Source organism: Dipodomys merriami, unplaced genomic scaffold, assembly GCF_024711535.1.
Source record: "Dipodomys merriami isolate MVZ:Mamm:240054 unplaced genomic scaffold, mDipMer1.0.p SCAF_5, whole genome shotgun sequence".
NCBI lineage: Eukaryota > Metazoa > Chordata > Mammalia > Rodentia > Heteromyidae > Dipodomys > Dipodomys merriami.
This window is the reverse complement of record NW_027206068.1, coordinates 63,508,264-63,530,519: the sequence shown is the minus strand read 5'-3', so window position 1 is coordinate 63,530,519 and position 22,256 is coordinate 63,508,264. Positions and strand designations below refer to the sequence as shown.

At 38.9% G+C, this 22,256-nt stretch overlaps 1 protein-coding gene across 1 annotated transcript in view; it reads right to left on the bottom strand.

The window, feature by feature from the left end:
- The window catches only part of Exoc4 (exocyst complex component 4), a 689,440-nt gene extending 687,973 nt beyond the window's left edge, over positions 1–1,467 (bottom strand). The window contains exon 1 of the mRNA XM_069996791.1: positions 1,366–1,467. Within this exon, the coding sequence (XP_069852892.1) occupies positions 1,366–1,451 (86 nt within the window). The 5' untranslated portion in view covers positions 1,452–1,467. The remainder of the gene's footprint in view (positions 1–1,365) is intronic.
- Between the last annotated feature and the right edge of the window lie 20,789 nt (positions 1,468–22,256).

The following is a 22,256-nucleotide window of genomic DNA, read 5'->3' as shown; positions in this document are numbered from 1 at the left end:
AAAATGAACAAGTCCAAAGAAGAATACAAACAAAACATGTACTATAATTCTACAGAGGATTAAGGTGGAAAACTACAAGTACTCTGGCTGAAGTTTAAGTACCATGAGATCTATCTATACTAGCTATGTACTGTCAATTAAGAATGTGGGCACCACCATTTCTTCTGCAAGGCCTACCAAGTATATTGTTTCCATAAAACTATTATTACTTGTAAAAGACAATTAAAAATAATGATTTAACAGGCCATAATCTTAAACTACAGTCCCTTAAGAAAGATCCACAGGATGGTTCTTTTATCAGTCCAGGATGGATAAGAGTTGTTTTACGTTTGAGATACTCATACATGCAAATGCTTACTACCTACCAGATGCTGTTGGGCCCTGGGTTTTAAAGAAGTAATCAGGACTGGACAGGATCCCTTTAAGAACCCAAACAAAAGTTGAGCAGAGGTTGAGGGGAAGATAAGATGAGGTGTACTTTTCACCCGACTCCCCCCCTCAAAAAAAAAAAAAAAAAAAAAAACTTGAGTTGAAATTCCATTGCCAACAATGTGAAACGTGTCATAAATATACATTTCATTCAAGCTGTTTTTAGTTATTCCTGTAATATACATTTCACTCAAGTTGTTTTTAGTTATTCCTATATCATCTTTACCGGTGCTCAATTTATTTCACTTTATGAACAACAACAACAACAAAAAGATCCCTTGAAGGTCCACCACTCCACTCACACCTTACTGTTCCATGCATAGAGAATTTGAAAGCTGTTTGGTTTTTAAGGAATAGGAAGGCAGCAAACAACAGAACGAAAATCAGAAACGAATGTGAGCCTTCAAAACCCACAGTGGTAACCAGCTCACGGCAGATCCTTGAACTGGAGGCCGTGGCCATTCACAGGTGGGGAAGAGTGTCCGCAGTTGGGACACCCTGAAACTCGTGACAGGAAATGCCCAAACTTCTGGAAGTCCCTCTGGACTGGGAAACGGGACTCCTTCCCTGGTGCCATCAATCCACCAATGTGTGCATACACGTGTGTCCTCGTTGACCATGCCTTCCCCAGCCTTCCTCTGCCAGGCCCTGGGACCCTAAAAAGCTCTCTGCTCCTACAGAAGAGACCTTGAGGCGCGGCTCCTCCCGCTAAAGCCCAACCTCGGAGGTAAAAAAGTAAAACGGGTGTGTGGGGGGGTGGGGGGTGATGGAGGGGCTGAGCCCCAGCGGGGGTAACCACGGGCCCTGGGAGGAGCTGGGGGAGGCCAGGAGCGCACGGAAGGGTCGGCAGGGTGGACCCCGGCTCCCTTCTCCCTTCTAAACCGGAGGTCGAGCCGCTGTCCCCTGACCCCTGACCCTGCCTCCTGCCTCCCTCACCTGATCACTGAGATGAGCAGCCCCGAAGGGTCTTTGCTTTTGCTGACAGTGCTTCTGTATTTCCCACCAGCTGCTTCTGCCGCCATCTTGGTACGGGTGGTGAAGAGCCGCTGGGCTTGACAGGACCGGGCGAACGTAAATTCCGTATTTGACGCCCCTCGGGTATAAGCCAATGGGAGAAGAGAATTTCAGACATGCGGAAGTGAAACACCCAATAAAGGGAGGGAGGAGGTGGGACTAACACTGCAAGTCTCTTTGCCGCGGCAAGCGTGTTTTCTCCTAAGCACACTGGGAGTTGTAGTTCTTTTACAACAACTAAGTAAATCAAAGATAACTTCAAGTCTTCTAAAGAGCACCTTCACTTGTATAGACTTTGATCTTTTTTCAGTTCACTTGCTTTTAGTATGCTGTCAAGCTTTTTAGTCAAATGTTACGTGATGATGCTAATTAAATGTATTTGTAGATAAGGGTGATGTTTGATGTCCATACGCAGGTTTGAAACAAGTGATTTTTAAAATCTAATCCAATGCAAAAAGTAACAGGCATAGAAATTCTTTATTTCGGTGTTTTCTGAACTAAATATTTCTAGTTTCATATTACATGTGAATTCAATTTTTTCATCGTGCCTATTTTTCTAGATAATATTTTTTGACACACACTGGAACACACAAATGAATATTGGTAAAGCTGAAAAACAAAGCTGACCAGATTGTAGATTCCTTCTGTTCCCAATGTAATAAAGCCTATATTTATATAAGGCCTATATTTATATAAAGCCTAATATTTAGACTTTATTTATAGCTTCACTAGTAGGTTTTACTATAAATGGTTTGATTAATACTACAGGAAAAATTAGTAGTATTTCCTGCATTGACATCTGTTGCTTAGTCATTAAAATCAGAGACTAAATAGACAAAAAGATTAAAATGCTTAACAATAGTGGGTAGAATAAAGACCAAGAGGAAGAAAAATTATTGAAAAGAAAGTGGAGATTTGCTTAATAACAGCAAAGACTATAGAATGACAGATATAATTAGTAAGGAGACTCAGAGGTCCTGAGTGTTATACAGCACTAAACTCAGAACACAGCTATTTTTACTATTTATTTTTACAAATTATTTAGAAATTATATGAATATATTATAACTTCAAAATGATCCTAATATTCCAGTCCTGTGACCTTAGTTCTGAAAAAAGATATGAATAAAATATTAAAATTTTGAAATATAAATGTATTAAATAAGTTATGAAAAATTCATATGAGGAAAACCACATATAGCCACTGGAAGTTGTAATTTTAATAGTCCTTAATCAAAAGATTATGGCATAATGCAAAAGACAGATTATAAAATTAAATAATTCAGAGAAAGAGAAAGGAATTTTTCCTAGTGGTTAGGGTTTCAAATGGAGGGTATAATCAATTGGTATGTAAAACTCACTCATAATAAAAATACTCAGAAAACTTGAAACAGAAGGAAACTCTTTCACATAGTAATAGAATTTCTTTAAAACACAGTGAATATTATACTCAATAATGAAAAACTGAAAACTTTCTCACTAAGATCAGAAATAAGACAAGCACGTTTACTTCCAAGGAATCTATTCAATAAACTACAGGAAGCATAATCAGGGACCATGGTCAAAATATATATATATATAGGTATCGAAGTTGTAAACAAAAGAACACACAAAAATAATCTCTATTTATACATGACATCCTCTTATATAGAAACTATCATAAAGCATATAGAAAGAAAAACTATTGAAGGTCATAAAAGAATTCAGCAAAGTGTCAGTATACAAAATTGCCACCAAAAAATAGTGATGATTTCTACATATTAGTAATAAAAATTAACAAAACAAATCCATGTGCAATATCATTTCCTAAATAAAATATCTAGGAAAATGCAATCAAGGACATCAAAGACAAGGATGTCAGAAACCACAAAACACTGCTGATAGAAATTTCAAAAGAACTAAAAACAATGGAAAGACACATTCAAAAGTTGTATAACATTGATATTAAGATAGGAAAACTCCCCAAAACTATCTATAAATTCTATGTAATCAATGGCCTTTTTAATAAGAAAGGAACAGCGGATTCTAAAACTCCTGTGGAAATGAGAAGGGTCCAATAGTCAAAGTAATCTTGGGAAGGAATACATGTGGAAGACTCAAATTTTTCCATTTTCAAACTTACCAAAAAGCTACAGCAATTAGACAATTAGATAGGAACATTAAAGTAAAGATAATTACATAGGAATTACAAATTACAATGACATGGAATACAATTAAGAACCCCAAAATACACTAATGTATGATCAATTGCATTTTGACTAAGGTGCCTATAACACTATATGGGGTAACCAAATTCTTTTCAACAAATTCTTCTAGAATACTAGATATCCATACACAAAGAAACAAAGTTGAACGTCTACCCCATACCATATGCAAAAACTTACTCAAAATGAAACAAAAAGCTAAATTTAGGAGACAAGCCTCATAGAAGAAAATAAAAGAAGTGGCACTGTGGCTCAAGAGGTAGAGTGCTCGCCTTGAGCTGAAGAGTGCAGGGACAGCACCCAAACCCTGAGTTCAAGCCCCACTACCAAAAAAAAAAAAGAAGAAGAAAAGGAGGAGGAAGAAGAAGGAGGAGGAGGAGGAGGAGGAGGAGGAGGAGGAGGAGGAGGAGGAGGAGGAGGAGGAGGAGGAGGAGGAGGAGGAGGAGGAGGAAGAAGAGGAGGAAGAAGAAGAGGAAGAAGAAGAAGAAGAAGAAGAAGAAGAAGAAGAAGAAGAAGAAGAAGAAGAAGAAGAAGAAGAAGAAGAAGAAGAAGAAGAAGAAGAAAGAATAACTCTTGATTAGTTAGCATAGGTTTAGAACAAACAACACAAGAAATATATTATTAATTTAAAATTATAAAATTGAATTTTTTGTGTATCATTGTATAGTAGCAGAAAAGTCAAAAAAATCACCTCAGAATGAGACAAAATATAAGCAAACCATATATCCAGTAAGGATCTTTTATCCAGATCATATAAAAAGAAAACATTCTTACAACTCAACAAAAAAGGATTTAAAAAATAAATAAAACCAGGCAATAGGCTAGATAACATTTCGCCAAAAGAAATACATAAATTACAAATGGTCAACAGGCATATGAAAGGATGCTCAGTATTAGTAATCATTAAGGAAATGCAAATTAAAAATATTTAATGAGTTACCACTTTATATTCACTGGGTTGGCTACAGTTTAAAAAAAACATAAAATTAATATTGCAAGTAGATGAAGAAATTAGAATATTTACACATTGCTTTTCAGAATGTGAACTCGTTCAGCCATGGTAGAAAACAGCTAGTGGCTTCTCAGATAGGTTCAACATAAAATGATCATATTCATCAGCAATTCCAATCATAGTTATATTTCAAGAGATTCAGTGTTCAAAAAATAACTGAACATTCATAACAGCACTATTCACAATAAAATTTGTTATATGTTCTGTAATTGTGGTATAAGCAAATTTGGAATGCCCTCACAATGAGCTGTGACTTGTCTTTAAAAATGTCATAAATTACTGACACACACTAGAACAACTAGAAACCTCAAAACATTGTTCTAAATCAAAGAAGTTGGGAAGGCCACATTGTGTTTGAAGCTATTTATGAAAAACTAGGATTTTGAAACTAAGCAAATTCATAGAGACAGAAAGCAGGTTAGTCATTGCTTAGAACTGGGGAGGAGGAAATGACTGCGTAATGGATCCAGGTTTTCTTTTGGGGGGGCTAAAATGTTCTGGAAGTTGACAGTATCAGTGTTAATGGTTACATAACGTTAAGCTGGAATAAACTCACTGAATTCTACACCTTGAAGTGGTTAAAATTGGACAGCTATATGTTAGGCATATTTTCCAATAAATAATACCGAAGTAGTAGGACAGCTTAGATTTGGTCTCAAGCTCGCTCCATATTGGCTAATATACCTTTAGAAAGCCATTCTGTGTTTTAGTTTCCTTATCTGGTGGACTTTTTTATTTTTTGAGCTTAAACTCAGGGCTGGGGGCTATCCCTGAGCTCCTTTGCTCCACCACTTTAAGCCACAGCTCCACTTCTGATTTTTGAGTGGTTAACTGAAGATAAGAGTCTCACAGGGACTTTTCTGCCCCAGGGGGCTTCCAACCATGAGCCTCAGACCTCACTAAGAGAATTGGCAGCACATGTCAATACCGGCCAAGATGCTAAACCTAGATGCTAATTTTGTTTAAAATATATCACATGATAAGGAGAAAAGGGGAGGAAACCAAGGAAGAAGACATTGACCAAGATGCATTGTACTCATAAGCTTGACTTATGAAATTGTAACCCCTTTGTACAACTACTTAATAGTATCAATAATTAATTAAATACATCACTGACAGTTAAATGAAGTTGTTTGAGGTGCAATAATGCACAATAATGTGGACAAGTTATTTGTGGTTCCCAATGTTTATAAACAAGAATACAGAAGTACTTTTTTAACAGCAAGAATTAGGTAAGTGTCAAAACTAAGAGCCACTTCTATTACATGTTGGAAATACAATCAAGTGTAATTAAGTTAGCACATCAAAAATAAATCTTCAGGGCTGGGAAGGTGGCTCAGTGGTAGAGCGCTTGCCTTGCATGCATGAGGCCCTGGGTTGGATTCCTCAGCACCACATAAGCAGAAAAAAACAGAAGTGGCGCTGTGGCTCAAGTGTTAGAGTGCTAGCCTTGAGCTGAAGAGCTGAGGGACAGCGCCCAGGCCCAGAGTTCAGGCTCCACGACCAACCAAAAATAAAAAATCTTCATTAAAGAAATTGTTTTGGTTTTTTTTCTACCTTCACATCTTACCTCAGGATATTTTGCCTAATATGTCTTTAATCTTTAAGGGACAACATATTCTTTTTCTGGACAGTACTGGAATTTTAACTCCGGGACTTGCTCTTTCTTTAGGCAGGCATTTCACTTGAACCATGCCACAGCTTTTTGTGCTCTGATATTTTTCAGACAAGTTCTCACTTTTTGCCTAGGTTGGCCTCACCTGTGATCTTTCTATTTATGTTTTCCTCCAAAACTGGGATGACAGGTACATGACCACACCATGATTTTTCTCTTGAGATGGGGCATCTCACAAAGTCTTTTTTATTTGTTTGTTTGTAGGTATTTTGGTTTGGGGTTTGGTTGAGAGTTGTTGGGTTTTTGTTTTTGTTTTTTGTTTGTTTTTGCCAAGGTTGTGTTTGAACTGCAATCATCCTTATCTCAGCCCTCCATGTAATTAGGGTTACAGGCTTGAGCCACTGTAACTGGAACAAACATACTCTTTAATATCACTTCTGTTGTAGATGAGCCCACAGGATAAGTTCACACGTGCACTAGACTGGGAAAAGAATGTTGTTTTTCATTCTAGGGAAAGACCAACAAGTGTACCACCTATAAACATTCACCTTTAATACAGACTCTCAAACTCACTGGACTGTTGAAGCCAACTAAGATTTATGAATCTCTGAAAGATCAATTACACATAAGTCTGTGTGAAAATGTTGACATATAAGAAGGAAATAAAAAGCAATGAAACAGTCGAAATAATCATAAACCATAGCATTTATTGAATGCCTAAAAGGATGAGATCTTAAATGTTGCAGATGTTTCCATGGAAAACAATCAGTGATGGTGAGAATGACTAGAGACATTTTCATGGAATCATAGATCATAAGACAAACAGAGGTACAATGGGAAGGACATGTTTTCTATGTTCAGGGATATACTTTGCCTGCAACAAATGGTCTCCTGGGGAGTGGAGGGGGGGCAGTGACTGGGGCCATCCACTGAAAGACACATAGAGATCGTGTGAGATTCATCTCAGAAAAGACCTTGTACCCCTTCCCAGACACTGGATAGCTTTGTACAGTGAGGGCAAAAAATAGAGCATGTGCAGGTCTTGTTTTATGTTGTCTTATTATTTGTAAACCAGGAGAGACTGGTTTTTTTTTTTTTAATGATTACATTTGTAAATATACCCAGAGGCTCTTAAAGCTACAGAAACATTCAATTAAATGAAAATACTTTGACCTCTTTGGATGTGCAGCTTTATATAAATCCTGGATATTGATACACTTATTATTGTAGATAAATGGAATGTGTGAGTAAAGCTAGTGTAGCAGCAGAATGGCTTCCCAGAGATTCATAAAAAGAGTCCATCCAGCCCCATGGTGTTGGTAGAAAAACCAGTGCAGATGCAGACTGGAAAGCAAGAGCCTCAAAATCTCCATGTGAAGACAGAACTCTAGAAAAGAGTTCTGCCTACTTAGGAGCAGCAACTCAGCTAAGGTATTTTTTTTTAAGTACTATAGGCAAGGTTGAGTAAATCAGTACATGAGATGTAGATTATAAACTGAAGGAAAAAGTCCATGATAACTTACCACAGGGGAACAATTCATATTTTATACCAACCTTTTCAATTACGTGGGTTCAGATGAAACTGATATAAAGGCTAGTTTAGTTTAATTGTACACCTATTGCCTTGTATTTGTAGTGGAATTTTATAAGTAGAATTACACAGTGCTCTTTCCTTTGAATGCTTGGGGGCGGGGAGGGGGGGAGGGACGGGGCAGAGGTGGGGGTAGAGAGTAAGGAATTGAAATGGTATCTTGTAATGCTGACCTTAAACTCCCACATCAGCCTCCCAAGGGATAGATTACATATGTACACCACCACACTCAGCATGCACAATGCTTCTACCATCTCCTCCTCCTCCTCCTCTTCTTCCTCCTCCTCCTCCTCCTCCTCCTCCTCCTCCTCTTCTCCCACCTCCTCTTCCTCCACCTCCTCCTCCTCCTTCTCCTTCTATCTTTTCTTCCTCCTTCAAACCTTCCTTCCTCAATCATTCCTTCAATTAATAAACTGAAAGCTTATTAATTATTCTCACATTCTCATTGGAGAGAATAATTAATCATTACCGCTCTCTATCCAAGACCTGGAAATGCCAGACATTGTTATATTTTCTTTCTTTCTCCATACTTCCACTCCACATAAAATGCCTCTGAGGTTCACATTGTCTGTGAAAATGTGGCCACTCATTTCTCCTAGGTTGTTATGAGATTATACACAATGGAGACAGTCAACAACTGGTTCTGTTTTTGTTTTTCTTTTTCATTTGCATCTCAGCAACTCTCTTTGGTGTGTGAATGTTTAGGTCCCATTCTCAGGTTTACAGATTTCTCCTTGAGGGTGATCTAGGACTGTGTGAGGTTGGTCAGGTAGGTCACCATTAGCAGGTCATTGATTTTGCTGCTGAGCATGGTCTCAAAGCTATCAGGAATAATTTGGGGTACCTGGGTATAACCATACTCATCTGGAAGTGGCTCACAGTAGTGTCAGCTGACACTTTTCCAGACAGCATGTCCTTCCCATGTCCTAGGTGCGGGTTCTGTTTTAATGAATGTTTCTTTCAATTTCTTTGCTTCAGTGTCTACTTAAGCTGGGCACCGGTGGCTTACCCCTGTAATTCTCACTACTCAGGAGGCTGAAGATTGTGGTTCAAAGCCAGCCCGGGGCAGGAAAGTCCAGGAGACTCTTATCTCCAATAAAGCACCAGAAAAGTGGAAGTGGCACTGTGGCTCAAGTGGTAGAGCAATTGCCTTGAGCTGAAGAGCTGAGGGACAGCACCTAGGCCCAGAGTTCAAGCCCCATGACTGACCAAAAAAAAAAAAGTCTACTTAAATGCCAAAGGTCAGTAACTCACCTATGCATTCACTCGCCCACACATACACATACCTGTAAGTGTGTATATACTACACACTTCACAGCATGGCTTTCTTAGTTTACCAATAATATTATGATAAATTGGTATTATTATAGAGGAAGTGTCTCATTCATTCATGAACTTGAGTAGGAAATGATTGCTGCATTTATTCTCATCCTTTAATGTCCACAGAGCAGAGCTCCCGGGAAGTATAGGATTTGTTGAATTGAAGCATTGTCTATACTGCTTTTAAAAAACAAACAAAAAAAACCACCACAAAAATAAAGAAAACATCATTTTTTAAGGAAAATTACACCAGAGAGACTGGTAAAAGTTGTTGCAGTGATCAACTAATGATAAGTGATTTAAACAGTATTTTCTTTAGCAATTTTTAAGAGACTTCACTGTTTCAGTGAATTAATTCAAACTGCCTTTGGGAACAATAATACAAACAGAATTCATGTTTGATTGATTTATGGATTGCTACTCATTACAATGAATAACACTAGAAAGAATATTAAAACAGAATCAGCAACATGATTTCACATCTGAAGTTTCTCATATTGTCTCAGGTAAAAGCCACGGTTTTGTCAAATTTTCACCATGTATGGCTGAAACTATAGATAATATGAAAAGCCACATGCTTATTTAATATAAGTACTTATAGATGATTGTCATGCTGCTAAAACAATAATTCTGCTTGCCTCTTGGAAGGGAATTATTCACTGAAGGGCAGAGGTGTATTTCTTAAATTTTGAAACACATAAACATTACTTACTTAAGATTATAACTTGAATACGACATTACAACAAGTTTACAGACAGACCTGAATGTGTTTGGCATTCTTGCTTTGAATTTCATTTTGTCAGTCCTTTCTTTCATCCCCTGGAGCTCACTCACGTCTATGCTCTGGAAGGTGATAATAGCCTGTTGACTTATAGCACCCATGTGAGAAATCCTGCAGCATCTCACTTTTTTATTTCCAGCCCTTCTCCCATTCAGGTACCATCTGAAAAATCTCTTCCAATATTTGATTGCCCTTCTGAAAAGCCTTCTCAGGATCCTACCTACAGGTCAGTCTCTTTCACATCCAAAAGCTTCCTGTAATGTATTGTATTGAGACTGTTGTTGGAAATCTCACCAAATGCTTTGATTTTGGACATGATTTCTCAGCAGCAACATTTCTCACCTGGATGTGCTGAGTCATGCAGAATAGCTAGCATTTGTTTTGCTTTATAAGTTTGTGAAATGCCTGAATTTAAATATATAAAGTAAATAAATGCTCAAACACACACACACTTCTTAATAAGCAGTCATTACCACCTGTTATCTGTTCACTGCCAACATTTGTAAATTAATAAATGTCGTTTTTACCTAAGAACTGAATGTTGGGTTCTTTTTATTCTTTTTTCTTTGTGGGACTGAGGTTTGAACTTAGGGCCTCTTGCTTCCTAGGCAGGCACTCTACCCCTGAGCCACAGCTGCAGTCCTCCTTTTGTATTGGATACTTTTGAGATCATGTCTCACTTTCAGCCTAAGTGTGCGCCTAAACAGTTATTTGCCTATGTTTGGCTTCACATTATAACTGGTGTGATCCAGTACATGCCACCATGCCTAGCTTTATCTGTTGAGATAGACTCACATGAACTTTTTTCCTGGATTGTCCTGGAACTGTGAAATTCACAATCTCACCTACAGGCATAGCTAGGTACAGTTATAAGCCACCTGTACCCAGTAGAATGTTGGGTTCTTTATGTGGAAAATGTCCTCTACTTTGGAGAAATGTTTTTATAGAGATGATAGATATAGATGATAGATAGATATCTCTTATAGCTATGATATATATATGATTATAATTACATATATATACTGTTTTTATTTTGGGGAAACGTGTGTTGAAGTTTTTGCAAGTGAAACATGATTTGTACAGATGATTTGGAAACAGTTTAGAAAAAAACGAGGTGTGCATAAACAGATTCTGCAAATGTGGCCAAATATTAATACTTGGTAAGTCTAGGTAAACATTATACAGATTTCCACCATTCTGTTCTTTCAATTTCTCTATAGGCTTGACATTTTTCCAGAAAAATATTGAGGGAAGAAGAAAATATATAAATTATATATGGAAAACATGTAGTTACTGATTATTGCTGCTCATACAACAAAGGTATGGTCATGATTAAGGAAATGTGAAAGTAGTTCCATCCTGCTGAGATATACCAGCAAACTGGGGACTATTTCAAGCATGATACACAATTACAATTTGATGTTGTGACCTGGCTTGAGAAATGAAATATTTAAATAATAACACCTAGAGTCACTGGCACAGAGAGGAAGAAGATGTTTATTGGTACTACCCAGAATATTCCATGATAATCTCAAGGCAGGATCTTTAAGCATAGCTTTCAAATGGAAGGCCATTCTTCCCACCAATGTGCTCACAGTTTTGAAATGGCCACAGGAAAGAGAACATGGACTGTGCTAAGGCTCAAACAGAGGCTAAAGAGACCAAGGATGACCACATGTTCAACTGAGAGAGGAGCTCTGTTTCTTACCATGCACCACTTTTAACAGGAGAGCTAGAAACTAACAAATAAATTTGTATAATATGTGGTAGGTGGGGAAATCTTCCACAGTAGATATGTAATATTCAGTGTTTAGAGGCAATGGATTGTCAGGCTAATGCATCTGCATTTGCAGCAAAAGAAAAGAACTGGGCACAAACTGGACTGGAACCATCCTCTTCAACGTCAGGAATTAAGGATTTCCCCTTTATTGCATTAGGCAATACACATTAGTATGTGTTTAATACACGTGCCTAGAGAAAAAAAGATGTTTTATTCCTTACAGAGAACACATTTATTCGTTCTCAACAAACTTGTGGCCATTTGTATAAAGTTCTGCAACAAGGCACTTTTCTAAATACTATTAGAATGGGCTACCTGGACCCAATGAACCCTATATCATTGTTAAGTCCATAATATTCTAGGCAAACAAAGGGCTATGCAGCCTCCTTTGCAAGATCTGATCTCTCTGGTCTTATTTCTGTCTCATGTGCAATGCCAGAGTCCAGAGACTTTATAAGATTGGGAGGTAAGAATGGGCTTAGAAGAAACCAAAGAGAATGCTACAGGGAGCCCAACAAAATGTTTTGGTGTCATGTTGAAAGGAAGGTTTTTCATGACTATAAAATGTATGTAAGGGATGGGAAGGTGGCTCAGTGGTAGAGTGCTTGTCTTGCATGTATGAGGCCCTGGGTTAGATTCCTCAGCATCACATAAGCAGAAAAAGCCAGAAGTGGCACTGTGGCTCAAGTAGTAGAGCACTAGCCTTGAGCTGAAGAGCTGAGGGACAGCACCCAGGCCCAGAATTCAAGCACCAAGACCAAAAAAAAAAAAAAAAAGTATGTGAGTGTGAAGAGATACACACTCCTCACATGCACACACACACACACACACACACACACACACACACACACACACACACACACACACACACACACACACACACTGAGTTTAACTAGGAAACTGTGTTTAGTGTAGGAAAATTCTGATGGCAACAATAACAGTGGAATTGTGCTTCTTGCAATAAGAAGCCCTTCCAGGCTGACCTTTCCCTCACAATCATCAACCACCTCATCCGCCCCATCACTAAAATAAGAAAACAGAAGCATCAGCCTACATCAAATTCTAAAAGGCCTTAGGCAGATCACATTGGTTTTGCATCAAATTTATTGCTGCATCTCACTGGCTTCTCTTGATCTGCTTTATTGCTGATTTTAATCTTGTTTGTTTTAGGCTTCCGAGCCTCACTGCAAAATGCCTAATATACTCTTTGTAGCTAGAGACTGTATAAATAAAATACATCATATTCCCATTATAACCACACTATATCATCCACATTTATGCAGCACCCATAGGTGGCCTATATTTTTTAATTATTTCCCCAAACTCTAAATTAATACAATGAATTTAGAAACCCTTCTACCTCTCATCAGAGCAACTAATTGAATACTCCATTATGATAATAAACCATCTTTCATGATAAGTGCTCATTCCCAGAGGGCTTTGCTCTGTGTACTAAGTCTATAAGGCAATAGTTCCAAAAGGGCACTGTGTGCTGTGGGAGGAGATAATAGCGCTTTGTTATTTTGCCTTCGATCTTAAACTATTCTCACTCCAACAAACCCTTCCAGTACTCTATGGTAAAAACTATCAAAGGAGCTCCTTTTTTTTTCCCTGCCCTACAAGAAGGCAACATCTTTTCCATAGCATCCTGATGATTCAAGGATAATGAGATAAAACCCAACTCAGGGCTGCAATGAGTATTCCTTAATTTAAATCTGGGCATTTTCTAAACATCCCTGCATCCAGGTGACACTGTAAGAGCCTCCTATGTCAGGGATTAGGTCTGGTAGACCTCAACTATTTTCAATGCTTTGCCTATGGTGGCTACTCTGTTCAATAACTGGGCAAGAGATGATGCATTCCACTTGAAGCACAGGTGAGGAACTACCGAAGACATACCCATCTCTGAACCAACAAAAAACTAGATTTATAGTAACAGTCTACAAAGCTGCAGACATACTCAAAGGTTGACCATTAAATGCACTTTGAAGCCTGGGTGATACAGCTCAGTGACAGAGTGCTTACCTAGCATGTGAGTGGTCCTGGATTTGATCCCCAGCACCACACACACACACACACACACACACACACACACACACACACACACATGCACACATATACACACATACACATACATACACACATGCATACACATACACATACACCACACACACACCGCACACCACACACACATACACACACCACACACACATACACACACCACACACACACCACACACACTGCACACCACACACACACACACACACACACACACACACTCTGAAACTTTGATATAAAGTATCATAAAATTCAGAATATGGTCTGAGGAGTCAGAAACACCCACCTTGATGTAAGTCTTGCTTCTACCACACATTAGCTAGTAATAACCTCATAGTGCCTCACTTTCCTTATTTGCTAAGTGGGAATAAGGATAGTGTTGATTATGAGAGCTATTATGAAGGTCAAACAGAAGCCACTTAGTACCATGCCAAACACAGTATCAACACTGTCAGCTGTTGTGGTTGTTATGCAGTCCATGTTGGTTATCACTGTGCAGGAATCAGGGTAGAAGACATGGTGTAGACAGCCAACTCAGTGGTGCGGGGGGAGGGAGAGAGGAGGAGGAGGAGGAGGAGGAGGAGGAGGAGGAGGAGGAGGAGGAGGAGGAGGAGGAGGAGGAGGAGGAGGAGGAGGAGGAGGAAAAGATGAGAAGGAGCAGGAGGAGGAGGTGGAGGAGGAGGAGGAGGAGGAGGAGGAGGAGGAGGAGGAGGAGGAGGAGGAGGAGGAGGAGGAGGAGGAGGTGGAGGAGGAGGAGGAGGAGGAGGAGGAGGAGGAGGAGGAAGAGGAGGAGGAGGAAAAGAGGAGGTGGAGGAGGAGGAGGAGGAGGAGGAGGAGGAGGAGGAGGAGGAGGAGGAGGAGGAGAGGCTCCTTTGAGCAGAGTTGTCTTCCACCAAGAAGTCACAGGAGTGAAAAACTCATCATATGCCTATGATGTATGTCAGAAACCCCCTATATGAGATATACAAGTCGTTATGTTGAAGAACAAACTTTACAACTTAGGCAGGGATGGGAGGGGTGGGAGGTGAGGGGTGGGGGATGGGAAGGAATGGGAAGGGATGGGAAGGGGAAACAAAGGAGGAGGCAACAATGCTTGATAAGAAATGTACTCATTATCTTGCCTATGTAATTGTAACCCCTGTGTATGGTATTTGCACAATTAAAAGAAAAGAAAAGAAAAGAAAAAGAAAAAAAAACAAATAAACGGTGTAGAATAAAGAGGAGAATTAGTCTTGATCAGTTTATCTCACAAATTGGGCAGGGAAGTGCATACTTGTAATCTTATTACCTAGTAGAATGAAGCATGTGTAAAGTGCAGCCTGACCTATACAGCAAGACTTGTTACCCTTCCCCACCACCAAAGAAAAGACTCCACCCAGCCCCTTTCTCTTCCAGCTTTGGCTTTGGAAGGTTCATATTGTATGGCTCCAAACTGGCTTTCCACCTGAAATTCTAACTACTTTTCACATTGATCTTGGCTTTGGATTTTCTGTTCATCTGGTTGTTGATATTAAAGTCTAGTCCAGCTCTTTATCTAGCTGCAGCTCTTAAATTCTACTCTAGTTAGGAAGGATTCATCTCAAGGTGGATTTGGCAAGGAAAACTATTTCCTGTCTCCCCCAGAGAAACCTCCACAGAAAAAGACATAAGGCCCCATTGAGTTTCCCTGTCTATCCCTGCTAACACTTAAAAGGCTTTTCATAATGAAAGGATTAATTGCTCATCCAACATGGGAAATGTATACTAGAGTTACTAGCTGGCACAAACTCAGCTACAATTGATTCAGTGTCATTCTCTTCTACTTTGAATTCCTTCACACTAAGGGGCAAAGTGTCCTGTCTGCTCAGCAGTAAGGAAAGACTTTGTTTCTGCTTGGGGACAGGGGGAATTCTAAGCCTCTTTCTGAATCTCAGCATGAGGCAGAAGGTGAAGATGGACAAATAATCTGTACAACATGTGGTAGACAAGTTTCTCTTCCCCAGAACAAATAGATTCAGGATGTAAAGACAAATCTTTCACAAGAAAATAAAAACTCTCATCAAAATCCCAGCAACACTGGGTACTGGTAGCTCACACCTCTAATCCTAGCTACTCAGGACTCTGAGATCTGAGGATTGTGGTTGAAAGCCAGGCTGGGCAAGAAAGTCCATGAGACTCTTATCTTCAATTAACAACAAGAAAACTGGAAGTGGCACTGTGACTCAAAGTGGTAGAGCTTTAGCCTAGAGCAAAAGAGTTCAGGGACAGCACTTAGACCCCAAGTTCAAGCCCTACAACTGACAAAACAAAACAAAAAAACCCCACCAAAACCCCAACAATGTTCTTCCATGATATAGAGAAAGCAATCCAAAAATTCATATGGAATAATAAAAGACCCCCCACAGCATAAACAATCTTCTCAGGAAGAACAGTGTTGGAGGAATATCATACCAAACTTCAAATATTATTATAAAGCCATAGTAATAAAAATAGCTCAGTACTGGCACAAAAATAGGCCTGAGGACCAATGTAATAGAAGACTTAGAAAGCAGCAGAAAAACATCTAGCAACCAAATATTTGATGAGGGAGCCAAAAAACATAGGATGGAAGAAAGACAGCCTCTTCAACAAATGGTGCTGGCAGAATTGACTTTTTTTCTTTTTTTGTCGGTTGTGGGTCTGAACTCTGAGCCTGAGCACTGTTCCTGAGCTCTTCAGTTCAAAGTAGTGCTCTACTACTTGAGCCACAGCACCACTTCCAGCCTTTTCTGCTTATGTGGTGCTGAGGAATCGAACCCAGGGCCTCATGCATGCAAAGCAAGCACTCTACCACTAAGCCACCTTCCCAGCCCCAGAATTGGCTATATTTATGCAGAAAATTGAAGCTAGATCCTTATATATCACTACGCACCAGAATGCATTCTAAATAGATCAAAGACTGAATGTAAGGCCAGATACCCTGAAAATATTACAGGAAAGGATAGGGGAAACCACAGGTTTCTAAGGCTCCTTGGCACAGGTCAAAACTTCCTAAGCAAAGATCCAAAATTGCAACAAATCAAAGAAATACTAGATAAATTGGATTGCATCAGACTGAAGAGTTTCTACATGGAGAGGACATAGCTAGCAAGATAAATACGAAGCCCCAAAAATGAGATATGATCTTTACTAGCTATGCATCAAACAAGGGCCTTATATCTAAAATACACTTAGAGCTCAAAAAGTTAACCACCCCTAAAATAAACTCTTAAGAAACAACAACCCAATTAATAAATGAGCTTACAAACTCAAAGAGAGACTTCTCAAAAGAAGAATAATGGCCAATATACACATGCAGAAATGTTCAACATCTCTGGCCATAAAAGAAATCAAATCAAAATAACATTGAGATTTCACTTCTCCCCAGTTAGAATGGCCATTATCAAGAAAACAAAAACAATAACAGATGCTGGTGGGGATGGGGCCAAAAGAGAACATTATTGCACTCTTGGTGGGAATGAAAATGTGTCAACCACTCTGCAAAGCAGTATGAAGTTTCCTCAAAAGACTAAACATGGAGCTTCCCTATGACATAGCAATTCTACTCCTGGGCATTTATACAATAGAGTATAAACAATGCCACAGTACAGCTGTCAGTACAACCATGTGATGCTCCTTGGTGGCCAAATGGATAAAGAAAATTTTACACACACACACACACACACACACACACACACACACACACACACACACACACACACACACACACACACAATGGAATTCTATGCTTCCATCAGAAAGAATGACATTGCACCATTCCTAAGGAAATAGTCTTGGAGAAAGTTATATTAAATAAAGTAAACCAGACCCAAAGAAATACAGGTTCCATGATTTCCCTCATTTGTTGTAACTAGAATGTGCCTATAAATCTATAAGTAAACACACTGGATGGTAAAAGACAAAAAAGTTACACTTAGATGTGATAAATTAAACAGGACTCTAGACTGTCACACAGTGAGACCAAAGGAGGATATTCTTAGGACAGGATCACTAGCTCAATAGCTATGTGCATATGAGCATATAAAATGTTTATTGAAATGCACTCCAAGAAATGGAAACAAGATTTTTGTTACTTTGTGTTTTTTTTTTCCTTTCTCTCCTTTGTCACTGTTTTTTTCTTCCTTTCAATTTTGTGCCTTTTGTCTTGTATAAAAGCTTATCTGTTTTGGAGAGGGTAAGGGGACACAGAAATGGTGGGACAAAGGGTGAACAAATGCAACAGTGGTACTCACTAGACACTATGTTGAAAATGAACTATACAACTTGTGGGGGAGGGGTTCAAGAGGGGAAAACTGGGAGAAAAGGAGGGGAGAGGTGACACCGTTCAGAAAGAAATGTATTCATTACCTGACTTGCATAACTGTAACCTCTCTTACAGCACTTTTACAGTAACAATAAAGAAAAGAAGAAAATAAAAAGTGAGAGCAGGAGGGGCTTATACAGGTGTGCTCACCTGTGCAGATCCAGGCAACGATGGGCTGATAAGTTGTGTCCCTTTTTATACAAGTGTTATATTTCCAGTAAAAGGCTCAGTAAAGTAGTAAAGAGTATTGAATATGCTACATCTATGCATGCTGTTTGAAATTTTAGAGTAATTTACTATATCCACAGACTATATATTAGTTTAAAAATTAGCTAACATTTGTCAATTCTATGAAATGGAATAATAGAATATATAAATGATAGGTTAAGGAAAATACTGTTTATCCATGAGGAAAAATAAAGCATTGATAATCTACAAAGAGAATGAGCCTGTAAAACAAAAGAAGTCAGACACAAAAGGCCACGCTACCATTTGTGGGAAATGTCTGGAATAGAAAGTTCACAGAGACAGAAAGCAGATCAGTCAGTGAGTGTTTGTGGGGAGGTGGGCATGAGGAACAGTGGCTTCATGGATTCTAGAGCTGGAACAATGGAGAATGTTTGGGAACTTGATAGGGGTGTTGGCTGTCCAGCATTGTAAATATATTAAACATCACTATGGCTTTAAAATGACTTACTTCATATGAATTTCACCTCAATGAAAATCTGAAGGAAGATTAGATTTTGATTTTAAATTAACATGTAGTACATTTTGTAACATATTTTAAAGCCCTGTATGGTGTGTGTGTGTGTGTGTGTGTGTGTGTGTGTGTGTGTGTGTGTGTGTGTGTGTGTGTGTGTGTGTGTGTATCAAAACCACTTCCAAGGATCATAGAACAGTAATACTTTTTGTTTTCAAAGAGAATTGTTAGGGCTCTTGGTCGAGTCATGCTCAGGTGGGGGCAGGGATAGGCATGTTCCTTCACACTCTGTGTGAGATGGTTTATTATTCTGGCAAGTCCAATTTCATAATTCACTCCAACAAAAGGAAGAATTTGATAAAGCAAATAAAAAATGTAATTGATGTATTCTGGGGAGTTGTCTAGTCTTCCGTCCTGCCATGTTGTGAATCTGACTTCTATCCAGGTGGGATGCCATCTCTCAAATCAACTAACTGCCAGGAAGAATATGCTGCAAACTTTTTGTGATAAATCTTACATTCAGATAATTGGCGATTAAATCTTCCTAGGCATATATGCTCATGTGATCCATTAGGAAATGAATACTAAGTTTCTAGGAAGTTCACTCCAAGTTCACTTTAACTAGAGAGGTCTGCTAGTTTGGACACAGGAAGTTGATCTTGGTGGTAGTGGAAGGCGTTGAACATTTCTGGAATTTGGAGAGAACTAATTCCTAAATGGATCTCTTCTCCTTCCCCACCCCCCATCTTCAGAGTGGAAACTGAGTAAAAACTGAGATATAGTTAGGAACAAAGAATTCTTTGCCAATGAGTACATGTCTGACCCCAAGAAAAATGACTACTCCAACACAGGCCAGAGAGACAGTAATAACTTCAATTAGATTTTGCTCACTTTAGCAAGTTAGTCTGAAGTTTAATTAGGTTACAGAAGCCAGATTTAATAAACAAAAATACAGTACAGCCTATTAAATTTCAACTTAAGATGAAGAATACATATATGCATGCATATACACATATATAACATGGGATATATTTAGGTTTAAAAAACCTGAAATCCACACAGGCATTGGTAGCTCACATCTGTAATTCTAGCTACTCAGGAGGTCAGCGTTTGAAGCCACCTCCAGGGCAGTAAACTCCAGGAAACTCTTATCTCCAATTAACTAGTAAAAACCTGGAAGTGAACGACTGGCCACCTTAAGTGAAAGAGTGACCACCTTCAGTGAAAAAGTAGACCAGAGTTCAAGCCTCAGTACCAGCACACATACACACACACACACACACACACACACACACACACACACACACACACACACATGCACACGCACACACAGAGCAAACTTAACTAAACATCTTGTGTGTGTGTGTGTGTGTGTGTATATATATGTATATATATATATATATATATATATATATATATATATATATTGGGGGGGTTGGTTGTGGGGCTTGAACTCTGGGTCTAGACACTGTCCCTCAGCTCTTCAGCTCAAGGCTAGTGCCCTACCACTTGAGCCACAGCATCACTTCGAGTTTTCTGGTGATTTACTGGAGATAAGAGTCTCACAGACTTTCCTGCCAGAGCTGGCATTGAACTGTGATCCTCAGATCTCAGCCTCCTGAGTAGCTAGGATTATAGGCGTGAGCCACTGGCATCTGGCTATATATCTTGTATTTTTATCTGATAATTCTAAATTTAAGTTTGTGTATTTGTGTTTGTATGTGTGTGTGTGTGTGTGTGTTTAGGGGGAAAAGGTGAGATTCCTAGACATAGTGAAATAAGATCATTGTTCATTTACCCTATGATACTAAAAAAAACAAACAAACAAAACTGTAGTGTGAAACAATGGGCTTACTTTAGTCTGACTCATCTGGTCCCCTGAACTGACTATCTTTCCTGCCTTACAGCCACATAGACATGTAGTTAACCTCCTCTGTCCCCATTTTGACAATCATCTTCTTGGTTTATGTCCTCCCATGAACCTGTCTCTCCTTCTCTCTATTTTCTTATCCTGCCCCTAGGTTTAATTTTGTTTAGGAGTCTTCTCAAAACAAGCAGAAAGTAAATGAGAACTGTCAGCTTGCTGCAAGCAGGGCCAGGTAGAGTTAAAGAGACAGTGAACACAGGAAGCAAAAGAGAAGGGAAAAAAATCTGTTTTACTTGTCTCTTTGTCATATATCACAGAATACTGGACCTGCTGTGTCTGTGATATTTACTGTGGAAACAGGCTTTGTGTAAATTGGATAAACCACTTGACCTCAATTTTTTTCAATAGTAAATAAAAATAATCTCAACCTAGAACTGCAGGTAGGTTCCAAGGAAAAAAGGATATGAAAGTATTTTTTAAAATGATGAGTTATGATTGTAGGAATTTGTTGCCTGTTGCAATACTACAACTAATACAGGCTTTGAGGTCTTTACAGGAAAAGCTATCAATATTTCCCCAAATCCTAAATTTAACTGGTCTAAAGTATTATAACAGTGTTAAGAAAGTTTAATCAAGATTCTAGGACTTTCTAGTTTCCTTGAGGAGAACAGGGATGGTTGGGAAGAAACAGTAATATTCTCTTTTAAAAGCCACATTTGAGACTCCAGGAAATTACAATGTTTCTGAGGCATGAAAAGAAATATTCTGGAGCTGAACACCAGAAAACTTCTATCAAAACACAAAAAGAAAGTGACAAATTGCCTTATCATATGCAGAGAAAATGCATTTGAATGATCATCTTAAAAGACTTTTTTTGTTTGAGGGAGAGAGAATAACACATTTATAGATGTCAAGTCAGAGGGTGGATAATGACCTACCCCTTCTTCTATTAAATCTCCTCAGAAAAGGAAACTTCAGAGATCCCAAAGATGCCTAGGTGGCTCTTTGGGATTTTTGCTTTAAACTAGGCACCACAGTGCAAAAACGGTTACAGTTATCAGCTACAGCTGGTCTTTGCTGCTATATATTTACTCATTTTGTAAACCATCTTTCTTCAACTGGGCACCTGTGCTCATACCTGTAATCCTAGCTACTCAGAGGCTGAGATTTGAGTATCATGGTTTGAAGTCAGCTTGGGCAAGAAAGTCCATGAGACCCTTATCTCTAATTAACCCCCAAAGTGGAGGTCTGGCTCAAGTGGTAGATCACCAGCCTTGAGAGAAAAAGCTAAAGGACAGAACCCAAGTTGTGCATTCATGCTCTTTTAACAGTAAACATAAACACAGGTGGGTGTACACACACACAAACACACACATACTGAACATCCTCTTGTGGTCTCCCGTTTGCAACATTACAGATGGAGCTGTATTGTCTACTCGTTTATGTTCTTAGATCCCTTGCATGTTTATCTGGCTTTGTATAATGACTCCCTACCTCTGATAAAAGGGGATAAACCTCTCTGGAGCCCTTGTTGGAGTCTCTCCACTTAACACCATTTGTCAGCA